The 16312-nt window shown below is 49.6% G+C and overlaps 1 protein-coding gene across 2 annotated transcripts in view; it reads left to right on the plus strand.

Annotated features, from left to right (window-relative positions):
• SLC12A3 (solute carrier family 12 member 3) overlaps nt 1–12470 on the plus strand; it is a 33866-nt gene extending 21396 nt beyond the window's left edge. For both annotated transcript variants that reach the window (XM_049786119.1, XM_049786120.1), the window contains 5 exons: nt 592–703; nt 3211–3297; nt 4587–4722; nt 6145–6212; nt 12009–12470. In XM_049786119.1, coding sequence (XP_049642076.1) covers nt 592–703; nt 3211–3297; nt 4587–4722; nt 6145–6212; nt 12009–12150 — 545 coding nt within the window. In that variant the 3' untranslated portion in view covers nt 12151–12470. The remainder of the gene's footprint in view (nt 1–591; nt 704–3210; nt 3298–4586; nt 4723–6144; nt 6213–12008) is intronic.
• Nucleotides 12471–16312: the final 3842 nt, after the last annotated feature.

Genomic DNA, 16312 nt, shown 5'->3' on the forward strand with positions numbered 1-16312 from the left:
TCAGTCTTTTTTTTTTTTTTTTTTTTTTTTTTGGTTTTTGGGCCACACCCTGTGACGCTCAGGGGTTACTCCTGGCTATGCGCTCAGAAGTTGCTCCTGGCAACATATGGGGACCATATGGGATGCCGGGGGATCGAACCGCGGTCCGTCCTAGGCTAGCGCAGGCAAGGCAGGCACCTTACCTCCAGCGCCACCGCCCGGCCCCTGATTTTTCAGTCTTAAAGCTAAAGCAGTTATTTAGAAACTGACTTAAAACTTTCAATGAGGGACCAGAAAGATAGATAACACAGTAGGTAGGGTGTTTGCCAGTCCAGCTTAGATCCCCACATTCCATATTATGGTTCCCTGAGTCTGCTAGGAGTAATTTCTGAGTGCATAGCCAAGAGTAACCTTAGAGTGCCACAGAGTGTGGCCCAAAAAAACTTAAAAAAAAAAAAACTCAATGATGAATTTAGTGCCAGCTCATTGAATGTAAGACCTGGCACCAAGCCCCGCCCACCTGGTTGAGTCTATCCTGTCCATTGTGCAGACTGGGACAGGGAGGGAGGAACTGAGCACTGTCCTCATGACTCAAGGGAGCTTCTTTGCCAGGCCTCACCCTCCTTATCCCCTACCTCCTCCGCCGAAAGAAGAGATGGAGCAAATGCAAGATCCGTGTGTTTGTGGGGGGCCAGATCAACAGGATGGATCAGGAGAGAAAGGCGTAAGTGGGGACCCTGCCTCAGCTCCATCAGAATGCACCCCTTCTGCTCCCTCCTCTGGGGTCCTACGGGGAATGCTAGAGCTCTGGGCAGGAGCATGTTTGGGGATCCTAAAACTTTTGGGGTTTGGGCCACACCCGGTGATGCTCAGGGGTTACTCTTGACTCTGTACTTAGAAATCTCTCCTGGCTTGGGGACCATATGGGACGCAGGGGGATCGAACTGCGGTCCATCCTGTGTCAGCTGCATGCAAAGCAAATGCCCTACCACTGCACCACCACTCCAGCCCCAATCCTAGACTTCTTAGTAGGAGGCACACACCTAGTCCTCCTCATTATGGGGTGGACATTGTGTTTTGTTTTTGTTTGGGGGCCACACCTGCCATTGCTCAGGGGTCATTGCTGGCAGGGCTTGTGGAGCCAGTGGGATGCCAGGGATCGAAACTTAACATGCAAGATAAGTGTCCTACCCATTGTATCCTCTTTATGGCTCCAGGATATTTCATTTGAGAACCACAGATCTGTTCCTGGGACATGGGTGTTAACTGAAGCTTCCTCCTCTGAGAAATGAGGGGTCACTTAGATTCCTGCCAGGCAAGGACCCCCTTCCTGTTGGGGTGCTAACCCTGGTGAGAGGGGGTAGAAGTGGCCAGGAGATTCCCACATCTTGGGGGAGAAGACACCTTGATCTTGCTGCAGTATTGTGGGCAGTTCTGCAGGATGAGGGACCCCATACTCACATACCTCCCCTAAGTAGGGGGCAAGGCTAGTATCACTTACTTGGCTTCATGGTCACCTCCTTTGCAAGAGATGGCAGGTTCCTGCTTAAAGTACAAATATTAAATTTCCTTTTAAGGGTATGGAGAGATAATACAGTGGGTAGGGTACTTGCTGTGCATGTGCCCAAACCAGGTTTGATTACCAGTATCCCATAGACTCTCCCAAACACCACAAGGAGTGATTCCTGAGTAGAGTCAGGAGTAACTAACATGAGCATCACAAAAAATTAAGAAAAATTTTCCTTTCATAATGAATCTGAGAATGAGAGTGGATTTCCATAATAGGGCTAGGGTGGGGGTGGGCCAATATCATCGATGTGTAGGACATCTGGCAGCTGCTTACTGTAATGGTCAGGTGAGCTGAAAGTTGAAGGTCAGGGACAGAGAATGACACAGAGTGTGGGTGGGCTTGGCCTAAGCCAGTCTCTGAATCAGCCAGACAGAGGCCTGAGTAATCTCTATTATTCTGGGCAGAAGGGGCCTGTGCCACCTCTGCCCAGGCCAGAATCACCATCCCTGACTTAGATTAAGGGTGACAACAGCAGCCTCCACTCCTAGACCTCAGCCTGGATGAGAGTCTCTGCTAGAAGGCTGTTCTGCAATGCTAGGAAAGCAGCGCCTGGATGTGAAAACATCTCAGGGCTCCAGAACGTAAATACACTGAAGGTCGCTCTGCCAGCTCAGCTTCCTGTCCAGCTCCAGCTGCAGCTGGGCTCAGGCTGAACCAGCTGGAACCTGCCTGGCCTTTTGGGTTTATCTTCTGCTTCTTCCCCACCACAGAATCCCCTTCCTGCTCCAGCCCCTGCTCTCCCATGCCCTGGCTCCTTTGGACTCACCTCCTGGGGCACTATACCCCAATCCTGGGTTCTGTGTGGCAGGTAGAGTGGGGCCAGGTGCATGGTCTGATTCATAAGACAGTATAGACCCACAAAATATTTTCTTGAAAATATGTGTTGACCTGAATGATATGAAATATTTACTGTAAACCAAGCAAAGTAACTTTAAAGTAAAATGGTGGGGGCAGAATAATAGTACATGTCCTTCCCTAGGCAAGTAGGCTGGGGCCAGGGCAGCCATGTCTGGGTAATGCCAGTGTGGGCACTCCACACCCTGCCCTTTTGCCCATCATGCACTGTCCAGCCAGCTTTCCACATCCACTGTGAAGCCTTCCTAGCTGTCAAAATCCACAGCTGGGTGCAAATCAGCACCAGCTGGCTTTCTACTCCAATGCTCTGTACTTTGGTTACTCCATCTCTCCAGTAACTCTGAACTTCACCTTTCTGTCCCTTAGACAAGGCTTCCAGACTTATCTGGCACCCCCTTTCCAGAAAACAAAACCCCAAACTACTCCCAGTTCCACTCCCTTTCATAGGGAGTAGGAAGTACCTTCCAGTGGTACTGAGGATCCTCCGGATGGCCCGTATTTCAGGGACCCCACTGGGAAAACTGCTTTTTTTTTTTCAAATATGCTCTATGGATCCAGAATCGTCTGGGGGTACTGATGACCCCTTGAAATGTAGCCACCTCAGACTCTGAGCCAGAATCTACCTGTGAGCAGATTCTACAGGAAACCCTTCTCTGGGTCTCTGTCACCCCAGAGTGACTTTATCAGTGTCCCATTAGGATGTCAGCATGAAGATTTGCTGTCCTTGTGCCCAAGTCCACCACAGGTCTTTGATCAACATTCCCTACAAAAGAAACTCAAAGTCTCAAAATCTCCATCTTTTCTAGCCTCATTTCTCTCCTGAGCAAGTTCCGACTGGGGTTCCATGAAGTTCATGTCCTTCCTGACATCAACCAGAAGCCCCGGGCAGAGCAGTGAGTTTTCTGAGTTAACTGAAGTGTGTATGTGTGTGTTTTGGGGTGTCCTGTGCACCCACCCTTCTGCTTATCACCTCTTTCTGCTAAGCTTGAGGCAAAGGCACAGGAAGACAGGGTCACGGGATTAGGGGCCATGAGAAGACAGGGTCACAGGAAGAAGGAGGCAGGGTTGGGTGCAAATTCATGCCAGAACTTTGCTACCCACCTTGGCTGGAGGGAGAAGGAGCACCTGGCCCTTACTGGTCCCATTAGTGGCTATGTGTCCTTCAGTCCCCACCTCAGGCTCACTTCACAAGTTTACACTGATGTTAACCCCCAAGGGTAGGTTTTCTTTTTTTTTTTTTTTTTTTTTTTTTTGGTTTTTGGGCCACACCCGGTGACGCTCAGGGGTTACTCCTGGCTATGCGCTCAGAAGTCGCTCCTGGCTTGGGGGACCATATGGGACGCCGGGGGATCGAACCGCGGTCCGTCCTAGGCTAGCGCAGGCAAGGCAGGCACCTTACCTCCAGGGCCACCGCCCGGCCCCCAAGGGTAGGTTTTCTAAGTGGTCCCGCACCCCCATACCCCTGGTCTCCCCAAGCACTGGTTCCTCCAGGATACTCAGGGCTGGACAGAAGACCACTGGTGACCCAATCCCCATACTTAGTCGGGAAGGTGGACCAGGGCCCTGGAGTATGCATTTTGAGTGGCCTGAGAGCCACAACCAGTTTTTACTACTGGCTCTGCACTCAGGAACTACTCCTGGCATGTACTGGGAGCTATGTGAGATGTTGGAGGTCGACCCTGGGCCTGCCAAGGCACCCAAAGCAGTGCCTTGTCCACTGTACTCTAACTCCAGCCCTAGAAATCTGCATTTCTGACCATGATCTCAGGTTCAATGTCAGTTTCACTCAGCGCCTCCTAGATACATGCTTTGCTCTCCTCTCTCATCCACCCTCCCAAGCTGACCCACTGCACTGCCTACCCCTTGACCTTCCACACAAGGCCACGTCCCAGTGCTAAGATCGAGGCACCATGCCCAGCTGGTCCTGCCCTACCTGTACAGGCCCAAGGGACTGCAGGCAGGTCCTTGTTACTGCTCTGGTCAGGGTGGAAGTTAGATGCCGGCAAAACAAATGGGGGGGCAGCCTCTACCCTACAACTAACATCCAATTCCCAGGGTGCAGGAGAGACCTCTGCACCTCACTGAGGGTCCAGTATAAAGTTGGTTCAGCTGCTGCCCTCACGCCCCCACAGACCCTGGTCCCCGCCCCTCCCCCAACCAGCCTCACCACTCTCTGTCCCAGCACCAAGAAGTTTGAGGACATGATCGCGCCTTTCCGCCTGAATGACGGCTTCAAGGATGAGGCCACGGTGGCTGAGCTTCGACGAGACTGTCCCTGGAAGATTTCAGATGAGGAGATCAACAAGAACCGTGTCAAGGTGTGGCACAAGATAGCACGAGATGGGCATGGCTGGGTCAAGGCTCCAGGGACACTGTCCTGAGCCTCCTGAACCACAAAAGCTGGGGCAGAAAGTCCAAGGGTTTCTTCCTGGTCACCTGGCCATGACCACAGAGGCCCAGGGTGCTCCTTCCCTCTCCCCCTTTCCCCCAGGCCCACTGGACCTGACTCTGGAGTTCAAGGTAGAATTTGCCTTGTGTGTTCCGAACTGGCTTCCCTTCTATAGACCTATGAACTCTGCCCCACTTATAGCCAAAAGCCTGAACCCCACTTCTCAGGTACTCTGTGGGGTATGGGAGTTGGTTGGCTGCTGGATCACTTTAAGGTGGACAAGGACAGTTCCCCTGACCCCCCACAGAGTAATGTACCTTGGGGGTCATTAATCAGCCTCAGGGGACACTCGCGAGCCATCATGCCTGAATTCCCAGGTAGCATCGTCACTAATGAGCAGAGCTAGGTGCTGCTGACACCTCAAAACCCTCCTGCCATGAAGCATCTTCCTCCCCAGTATGACTGTCCTTGTGCTGGGGCCACCTCCTTCCCACATAGTCCACATACTGCCAGTCTTAATGTCAACCACCAGGGAACAATATGTCCAGAGAGATAGTGCTGGGGATAAGTGCCTTGAATGTAAACAACACAGATTTGACCCCTGGCACCCATTAAGGTCCTCTGAACCTTGCCAGGAGTGTTCCCTGAACACAGAGCCTGGAATGAACTCTGAGCACTGTCAGGTGTAGCTCCCCCAAAACAAACAAACAAAAACAACAAAAAATGTGAGTGTCAGGGCTTCCCCTCACCCAACCTCACACAGAACTGTCAGTTCCCTGACACGTCTGCACAGTGACCCCACGCCAGAGGACTCCCATGCTTGCAGCCACTTAGAAATTGGTGGAGCCCATAAACATTGGGGGGGGGGTGACACAGTAAATGACCCTCTCTTATCTGTGGGGACTCCGTTCTGTGCTTTGCCCAATCCCTGATAAGAGTCCTCTCAAACCTTTTCACAAAGGAAGTTGTTAGAAGAGAGGCTCAGGTTCTCTCTGCTGGGGTTCTCAGTGCTGAACTTTCATTTTTATTTATTCCTTTTGTTTTGGGGGCCACACCTGACAGTGCTGAGGGGGCTATCCCTGATAGTGCTCAGGGAACCATGTAGCCCTGGTGGTGGGACCATGGCCTCCTGCAGCCAAACCTGCCATCTGAACCCAGGAAACCCCCTCACCTCTAGCTGGGCAAGGATATCCCAAGAGGTGGCTGGACACTCAGTGGCAGTACCAGAATCTGTGAGGGGCCCTAATGCAGGCATCTAGTGATGAACACCCGGGCTGTCCTGGGAACCCTGGACTGGCTGGGGGTGGGGTGGGCACTCAGGAGGGTAACCAGGTGCCTTGTCCTTGTACAGTCCCTGCGGCAGGTGAGGCTGAATGAGATTCTGCTGGATAACTCACAAGACGCTGCCCTCGTTGTCATGTAAGTAGAAGTGGGGGAGGACAGGGGCCCCGGGGTTTTAGCTTCAGATGGGGTCAAAGTTGTGTGCAACTGAGATCCCAAAGTGCACATGTGTGTGGCCTGTGTCTACCTGGGACCCTCCTGAGTGCCAGTTGGTTGGGGTGGATGGTCTGTCTCATAACTGCCAGGCCTCATCACTGTTTGTCTCTTATGGGTCACATTTTCCTTCCAAAGTAGACCTTGGATGAGGAGACCCAGCTCTTGGCAGACACCAAATCGATTCTAGGTGGTTTAGGAAATCATTCTTTGGCCATGGACCAGCCCTGAAATGATATTGTACCAAGTCTAGTCTAGGCAGCAAAAGCAGTGCCTGCCCCACTGTCCTAGGTTAGAGCCTGCCAGACCTGCCTTCCTGGCCTGCCATCATGCCCAGTTCTGGGCCAAGGCTGAGTGGATGAAAGTGGAGTGAGGAGACCACAACTAGGTGGTCTCAGCAGGGCTTTGGTATCTTGAAGGACAGAAGGAAGATTATAGTCAGCCCTGCCTGGCTGGGCCCTCTGAGAGAGAGAGAGAGAGAGAGAGAGAGAGAGAGAGAGAGAGACAGAGACAGAGACAGAGAGACAGACAGAGAGAGACAGAGAGACAGACAGAGACAGAGACAGGAGAGAGAGAGGGGAGAGAGGGAAAGAGAGAGGAGAGAGGAAGAGAGAGAAGAAAGAGAGGAAGAGAAAGAAGAGAGAGGAGAGAGAGAGGGAGAGAGAGAAGAGAGAGAGAGAGAGACCCAGCTCAGAGAGAATGGGGGTGTCAGCCAAGACAGGGAACTAGCTTTTCCTGCACCTCCTGGGGCAAACAGGACACCCACAGAACCTGTATTTTCATGCCACAGACCCAGAATAAAGGGTGACAGTACAAGATGGCTTAGAAATGCAGGAGATGTCAGAGTAGGGCTAGCAGAACATGAACCCACCTGGTGCCTTCCCCATGTGGAACCAACTCAGTTGGGGGAGCACCCAGACTGGGGCCAGCTCTGCTTGGGCTACTGCTTCTTGGGTCTCAAGACAAATATAGGTATCTTGGATAGGACCTTGACCAGGAAGGAGGCTGAGGGCATTCCCCAGCCTTTGGCTGAAGCACTTAGAGAATGTTCTAGGGTCAGGCTACCCGGGAGTGCCCTGGAACCAAGTGTAAGCCCCTCCTAGTACTGCTGCCCTCACCTCAGGGGCACATGGGCACCCACTCAGCTCTGTGGTAGCACTGCCTCTGTTCCAACAGGCAGGCTGGCACCTCATCTTCATGAGCCCACAGTGAGGTCTGGGAAAGCAGCCATGTCTCCTCCTTGTTGAGGAGAGGTTAGCAGGACAGTCTGATTCTAGTGTTTTTAGTCTGGTTTTTAGTCTCTGGTATAAAATGAGGAATTTCATTCTGGGCAGTCACCAGGTCACCTGCTAGACCTCTGACCTCCATCAGTCATCTGTCCCCTCTGTCTCGAATTGTGCACAGGGATATCCCTCCCCCAACCTTGCTGGGTCCCGACATAAGCATTCTGGGCCCCGTGTGCAGTGACACGCCCCTGATGGCATCTCCTGCAGCAGGGCCAGACAGATTATAATTACCTCCTGTTATTCTGTGTCCATCTGCTATGCAGACACCCACCCGCACCCTGGCCAAAAGTCCCTGGGTGGTTCCCTCCATCAGCATTCCCAAGGGCTACTGGGAACTGATGGTTGCTTCAGGGACACACCCACCCACCAAGGTCAAGTCTGAGTGGAGGTCAAAATTCTCCAGAAGGAAAACACTCCCCACGCTTGTCGAAAGGATAGGGATTTGGGGAAAGTGTCAGGGGCTCAGGGAGTGTTTTTAGGCAAACTGGGCTCAGCTCCCTCCAATCCCACCAACTACTGATCAGACCATCTGATTGAGTCTGAAGCCAAACCAACCACTGAAAAAAACCAGCCCAACCACTTGATTCCATAATCTGTTGCACTTTAATCTCACTTTGGGTTTCAGACACCCCTTTTTTCTACAGATTCCTTCCTCAGAGCCAAACGGTCACCATCAAAGTAGTTAAAGTCAACATTGTATTTTATCAATGGAGCTCCTCTGTCTCCAAGCATGGGGCCTTATTAAAGTTCTGTGGAGAAGCAGAAAGAAAGTCTGTGAGGAAGGGAGTTCTGCAGAGCAGAGAAGTATCAGCTGGGTTTTAGAGCCTGGGTCTTGGTTCTGAGGGAGGTTCCTGTACCCCTAATCCAGGTCAAAGCCAATCTGCCTTTCTTTGCAGCTGAGATGGAAATCAGAAATCCCTTTGTTCTTCCTGGAGTTGAGTAATTGAGCCCAGCCCTGAGTGGTTAGGACTAGAACAGCTGAAATTGAAATGATCTGAGGATCCCTCACAGCACAGAGAATGAAAAGCCACTGAGGGTAGTGTGTGGTCCCCTGAAAACAGCCACCTTGAAAGTTTCTGAATCCTGTCCCAGAAAATGATCTGGCTCAGAGACTACCTTCAGCATGTGGCACAACAATTCCATCTGCAAAATTGGCTTTAAATAATCCCACTCCCTTTTCTCTAGGAAAGCTACCAAATACCAATTCTTTCTGTATACAGTGTTGTTATTTTTTTATTTATTGAATAACCATAAGATACTGAGTTAAAAAGTTGTTGATGGGGCCCGGAGAGATAGCACAGCGGTGTTTGCCTTGCAAGCAGCCGATCCAGGACCAAAGGTGGTTGGTTCAAATCCCGGTGTCCCATATGGTCCCCCGTGCCTGCCAGGAGCTATTTCTGAGCAGACAGCCAGGAGTAACCCCTGAGCACCGCCGGGTGTGGCCCAAAAACAAAAAAAAACAAAAACAAAAACAAAAAAGTTGTTGATGGTTGAGTTTCAGTCATACAATATTCCAACACCCATCTCTCCACCAGTGTTCATTTCCCACCACCAATTTTTCCAATGATCTCCTGTCCTCCAGCTGCCTCTATGGCAGATACATTTCTCTCTCTCTCTCTCTCTCTCTCTCTCTCTCTCTCTCTCTCTCTCTCTCTCTCTCTCTCTCTCTCTCTCTCACTCACACACACACACACACACACACACACACTCTCGCTCCCTTTTAGACATGTGGTTTGCAATACTATTACTGAAGGGTATCAGGCATGTCACTTTATCTTCTTTCAGTACCCAGTTTTTGTCCAGAGTAATCATTTCTAACTATCACTGTCATAGTGGACCCTTCTCTGTCCTAATTGTACCCCCCCACCATTTCTATTGTCTTTGGGGTATTATTCTTATACTATGTGTTTTTTTTTTAATTTTATTTTTTGTTTTATTTTGAGGCCACACCTGGCCACATCTGGCAGTGCTCAGGAGTTACTCTTGGCTCTGCACTTAGGAATCTCTTCTGGTGGGCTCAGGGAACCACATGGGATGCCAGGGATCAAACCTGGGTTGGTCACATGCAAGGCAAGCACCCTACCTGCTGAGCTTATTGCTCCAGCCCCTATGTTGTTATCGTTGTTTTTATAACCCACACATCTATATATGGAAATAGATACTCTTCATGGCTATCCATGTATAAACAAAGTTCATGGCTTCATTTTTTATAATAGCTGCAGAGAATTCTTATTGTGTAGATGTACCATAGTTTCTTTAGCCATTCATCAGTTCTTGGATAACTGGTTTGTGTCCAGATTCTGGCTATTGTGAATAGTGCTGCAAGAAACATAGAAGAACAGATGCTTTACTGCATTGTGTTTTGGGGCCCCTAGCGTAGATTCTCAGGAGCAGAATTACTGAGTCATATGGAAGCTCAATTTTTAGTTTTTTAAAGAATGTCCAGATTGTTTTCTAGAAAGGCTGGACCAGTCTACATTCCCACTAGCAGTAAATGAAAGTCCCTTTCTCCCCTCATCTGCACCAAATGCTGAGTGTTCTTGTTGTTTTTGATGTGTGCCAGTCTCTGTGGTATGAGATGACATCTCATTGTTTCTTGATTTGCATCTTTCTGATGAAGACACTAATTAATGAAATAGTGTCCCTGACCTCACCAAGCCCAGGGACTTTATTTTTTTATTTTATTTTCAATGCTGGGAATTGAACACCACTTCCCACACATGCAAATCACATGTTCTGCTGCTGAGCCACATCCTCTCACCCAGGGATCTTACTTTTCATTTGATAAGTTTTACTTATTAGAGGGTACATATTTCAAGGAACCATGAGGACAAGGGATCTAATCCCACTCTCCTATATGCAAAGTATGTGTCTCTAGCCCTTTGAAGCCTCTCCCTGGCCCAACCTTTGTTTTCTATTTATATTGTTTAATTTTTTGTTTTGGGGGCCACACTTGGCAGTGCTTAGGAGCTATTTGTAGCTCCATACTCAGGAGTCACTCCTGGTGGTGCTCTAGGGACCTCTCAGTGCTGGGATCACAACTGGGCCAGTGTGTGCCTGCCAGCATGTGGCCAGCATGTGTGACCTCCCACCTGGCATTGTTTTCTAAAGGAAGATGTGGTGACCTGAACAAGGTTTGACAAATAGGATTGACATATGATCCTCAACTTGCCTTCTCAGCAGCTAACGTGTTAGTTTGAGAAGGTCCTGAGTGCAGCCCCCACGCCCCAATATTCACCACATGGTAAAACCATCACAAATCCCCACTGTGGTTTCTGGGTGCCAGGCAGTATGGCAGTATTCTCCTGTGCATGGTCTTCTAGCTTACCTGCTCTTTCTGAGTGGGGAGCTGTGGCTTCTCAGATTGGGAAAGAGAAAACCAAGGCTCCAGGCCTCTGTGATGGCTGAAGCCACTGCAGAAGAAAATGGCAGCCCCATGTTCTAAGGGTCATCAGCACGTGAGGAGGTAGAGCCTTGCCTTGCCCAAGCTTGTTTAGAGGCTTCTGGGGAAATAATGGGTGCACTTTGGGAAAATAAAGTGCAGTCCCCTGGCAGAAGCTGGTGTCCCAACTCCCCGGGCCCCTGGTAGAAGAACTGGGTATCCAGGTACCTCTGGATTCTCCTAGTCACTTCCTGGAACACTCCTGAAAATTTGCCTGTCAGCACCTCCAGCATCATGGTCCTTGTCCAGCGTGGTGATTCACTCAGGCGCCCACCTGAGTCCCCACAGGTGCTGCTCCCAGATCTCTGCTGGAACTCAGGCACATAGTGGGTGTTATTGGCCGAAGGTGGCTGGAGAGGCAAGGCTGATGTGATCCAAATGATCTGTGGGAGTAAGATTTCCTCCTCCCATGGCCTGTCCCCTGACTGCATCAGATTGGGGGTCTAAGAATTAAGGCAGGTGTGTGGACCAGACAGAACTGGTCCACTCAGACTGTGCCTGGGTCCTAGCAGGGTCAGAAAGGCAAGAAAAGCAGTGAATGAAGGTTGTTGAGGGGGGAAGGCAGTGCAGACAGGAAGTGGTATTGTGGTGAAGAACCCCAGGACACCTACTTTAAAAAGGTTCCACAGCCCGTGTGAGTCCCGAGGGAACCGGGTCTTTGTGAACAGGCAGGAAGAAGGTCCATGCGTGGACACCAAGGTAGGATCAAGCCGCTTTTATACTTTTGCAAGAATAGAAAGAACTTAACTCCTCTTGGCTTGAATGAAGCTGAATGTGAATAAGATGAGGCTAGGGACCAGATCCCAGGAGCCCTAGGTACCATGTTAACAATGCTCTGAGGCTGCAGAAATCTAGGTAGGCTGCAGGATCTTGATCCAACCTGGAGAAATTAAGTAAGAGCAGTTGTTCAGAACTCAGCCAGAAGTGACTTGTGTGGAGAAGGGCCTGGACACCCCTGGGTCTGACCTTTTTTTTTTTTTTTTTGCCTTGCAGTACCCTGCCCATCGGGAGGAAGGGGAAGTGCCCCAGCTCTCTCTACATGGCCTGGCTGGAGACACTGTCCCAGGAACTCAAACCTCCAGTCATCTTGATCCGTGGAAACCAGGAAAACGTGCTCACCTTTTATTGCCAATAATTCCAGGCAGGACTGCGCAAGTCCAGAGGGCGTGAGGACAGGATCATGCATGTTTGTGCGTGTACTATTATGTCTGAGGAGTCAATGAAAGGACTGAGGCACTTCCACTTCCCCAGACTGAACTTCACATCCCTTGGACATGTCCCCTGAGTCTTGTTTTAACTGGGGTCAGAGATGCAACTGGTGGTGTATGGAGAATGCACGTCAGATCCAATATTTCTTTTGCATTTTCTCATGTATTCATTGAGTGACTTTCTTTGATTTTTGCTCACATTTGGGTCAAGATCTGAGAGTGGGACTTAATGTATCTAATCTCAGCAGTCAGAAATATGAGTATCTGCTGGGGCCCACAGGAAATACTGACTCCTTGGGTCCCCCATAAAGGTTGCAAATTTCTTTTATAAATTTTATTTGGAGGCTATATCCAGTGGTACTCAGAGCTTACTCTTGGTTCTGTGCTCAAGGCTCACTCCTGGTGGTGCCAGAGATCCAACTAGGGTTGGCTGCAAGAAAGGAAAGTACCTTACTCTTGTTACTATCTCTCCAGATCAGCTATTTTTGGGTCACACCTAGTGATATTCAGAGCTAACTCAAGACTCAAGAACTTGGAAATTACACCTGGGAGTACTCAGGGGACTATATGGGATGTCAGAAATCAAAGCCAGGTATGCAAAGCAAATGTCCTGCTGTACTGTAATTGGCTCCTGCAATGCAAATTTCTTTACCCACCTCCCACTCCTTTCACTCTCAATAATATGCCCTCAGTGTTTTGGTTGGTTCTTAGTAGGGCAGCATTTTTTGGCTGTGGCCCCCTCCCCCCCACTAAGAATATTTCATGCTGAGATTTGTAACAGACACCCACAGAAAGATCCCAAACACCAGTGTCACCAATTGATACTTATCTCTTCTGTTGGTGTCATGCTCCAATATTTTTTATGTTGATTCCTTTGCTCTTTTAAGTGTCTACTGACATGAGTTCAGGAAATATTGTGGGCAAGTTGGGGAAAGTGGGGATCGAGGGCAGGAACTTCGAGAAATTAATGTTTTCACCTCACTGCTCAATCCACACCCACCTCAGCTACCAGGGGAAATGCCTGGCAGAAGTCAGGCCTGGAAATATCTGCTAAATGCACCTATGTGGCAGCAATATTTATGTCCCAAACTGCATATGAAGTCCACTTGATCGGCACAGATTGTAACAATAATAGCTTAGTGAAAATCAATAATAAGGGGGGAAAAACCCCTTAACTATAGCTGGCACAGCTATATAGCTGTGTCAACACAGCTGACATAGCTGTGTTGTAGATCCCAGTGTCCTAAACACTCTGCTGTTTTGGAAAACTGGAGTGTGCTGACCTCAGCGGCCTGAACTTTCCTCAGGCTCTGCTGCTTCTGGAGGTCAGTGTGCCCCTTTCCACCTGACCACTTTCTCAGAACCACTTACTTTCTCTTATAATGTTTATGGGTTCCAGGGAAAGACTTGTGGCCTTTACAAAAGATGGTGGGTGAGAGGCAAATGGGAGTCAGGGGTGGGGGCCAGAGCTAGGAGTAAGCCCCAAATACCACTGGCTATGATAAAAAAAATTTTTCCAAAAAGAGATTTTTTTCAAAAAAGAGTATTTTAGGAGACATATCCCAAAGTGCTTAACACTTACTCCTCACTCTGCTCACAAAGATCAGTACTCAGGGAACCATATGGGGTAACAGAGCTCAAGCCTCAGTTGATGTGTGCAAGGCAAAGGCCCTACTCACTGTGCTTTCTCTCTGACCCCAAAAAGCTTCAGGTCCTTTCAGTCTGACTTCCTCTGAGAGCTGGAGCAGGTGAGTGCAAAGTTCACAGTGCAGCTCTGAGTTTTTCTTATTCCCCAAATTGACCATAGGACCTCAGACACTACCTGATCTCTCTGGGCCTCAGTCTGGAAAGGAGAGAATTGGAATGAACAGTTGTCGGCTGCTAGCTGGCTAGAGAATGCCCATGGTTAGCCCACTACACTCATGATTGAACAAAACTGGAGTTGTGAAGGAGGGTGGACTGGGACCAAAGAGCCATATTCTGCAGTCATTCCTGTCTTCCATTCCTACAGCCCTTCCATGAGCTAAGAGGGGATGTTCTGCCCTGCCCTCAGGTTACCTTGCACCCTCATCAGATGGAAGAGGAAGACATTTCAAGCCTGTCTCCAGATGCTCAGAGGTGCCCAGACTTGCTGGGTCTACTGCCCACCTTTCACTAAAAAAAAAAAAAAAAAAAAAAAAAAAAAAACTGCTCCCAATTGCACTCAAGACTACGATCTTTCATGAATAGAACCAGCACCCCCGCAGTGAGAAATACCTGGTTGTGAGCCAGCCATCTCTCTCCCTTTTTTGTGCACAGGGGAAGAACCCAGCCAGCAGGAACCTCACTTCAGAGGAATTGGCTTCCCACTTGGCTCCCAGTTCTCCCTTTTTCACTTCACCCCCAGTCTCCTCCTGTTCATTCTGCAGCTATTCTGTGAAGCCTGTTCTCCACCCCATAACTTCATGGATCTCTACTAGCTCACAGATAAAAAGCTGGGGGTCTCGTTATGGAGTAGATAGTCTCGTCCCTGGGACTGATTCTCTTTTACACATCTGTGTAGTTGTCCAGAATGGTGAGGGAGAGGTGGGTTTCACTGGAATGAGAACAGCTGGAATATCCCAGAAGAACCACCTCATTAAAAGGTCCCCAAAGCATATGCAAAGCAGGCAAGTTTTTCCTCTGGCTGCCTGTGGTTCAGCTGTCCAAAAAAATCCCTGATGACATCAGAAGCCATCAGAGGGCGGGCAGTGCCAAAAAGCCCATGGGCAAGCTTCCTGCTTGCTCTCATGGCAGTGAGGGGCAACTGAGAGGAGGCAAATGCCCCTTCCTGAAAGGGTCGAAACACTCAGGATCTAAAAATACCCTGCGGGTAGAGTCTTGTGAAGGGCCAGCAGCTGAGATGTCAGATAGCTACATGTCATACAGAGGAAAAGAGAAACAAGAGCAAGAAACAAGAAAGGACAAGTGGTTTTCATTCCAGCTTAGTAGAGGCTGTCAAATCAAATCTCCCGGATGCAAAAACAAACACAGAGGCAGAGTGACCTTGTGATGGTCTGTGGATAATAGGATGGAATCAGGACTAGTAGGGTCGGCACAGGAGAAGGCATTCCAGGTGGCAGGTACAGTCTGAATGAGGAGCAGGACTGGGCCAGATCAGGGTATATCTGGAGAACAGGAACTCAGCCTGCTTTTCTGGGACAAGAGGGTTGGACCTGCTGAGAAACAAGCACCAATAAGATTGAGGAAGGTGAGACTAGAGAGACTGTACAGCAGGGAGGGTATTTGCCTTGCACAAGGCCTACCTGGGTTTGATCCTGGAATCCATATGGTCCTAAAACTCTGTCAAGGAGTGATGTTTGAATACAGAGCCTGAGTACAGCCAAGTATGGCCTAAATACCGACCCCCCCCACAACACACACACTACTACTACTGGAGAAGGCAGAAGGGCTCAGCTGCAAGGCTGGAGGCTCCTGCAGACTCAGAGGCAAGGGTGCAGAGTAGCATGGAGTGGGGATCCGGCTGTGGTGGGAAGCAGGAGGGCAAGGACCTGTGGGAAGGAGATGGTGGGACTATGCAGATGAGGCCTCAGGACTCGAGGTTCCCTTGAGGCAGAGGGTATGGAAGGAGGGAGAAGGAGAGGGGCTGGTGGCACAGAACCTTCCAGACTCATAACTCCTGGGCTCTAGAGTGAAAGTGTTATCATGGAGGTAGATTCATTCCTGAGCTCCTGGGGTTCCTGAATGTTATATGAAATATATGCAGATAAAACTCAGATGCTAAAGAAATTTGAGTTTATGACACAGTTTAAGTAAGTGGTGTCAGGTCCCTCCCCAAGGTCCAGGCCTCTCCTTTTATCCATGTACTATCTCCCAATGCCCAACCCAGAGTCCCTGTGCTGTCTGTGCATGCATAAGGTGGCCTGAGCTTGTCCCTATGCCATTCTGTCCAGAGCACATGTTTTGGTCTGAAACTTGCAGCTGCAACCCTGTCACGTGTGTCCCCTTGCTGCTCTGAAATTTGTCACTGGGCCTCTATAAGGCTGTATCCCATCAGATCCCTGTTCTCTTGACTTTCTTTAGTGCCTGGTTATAGTCATATGTGCATGG

The sequence above is a fragment of the Suncus etruscus genome, chromosome 14, assembly GCF_024139225.1.
Source record: "Suncus etruscus isolate mSunEtr1 chromosome 14, mSunEtr1.pri.cur, whole genome shotgun sequence".
In the NCBI taxonomy this organism is placed as follows: domain Eukaryota; kingdom Metazoa; phylum Chordata; class Mammalia; order Eulipotyphla; family Soricidae; genus Suncus; species Suncus etruscus.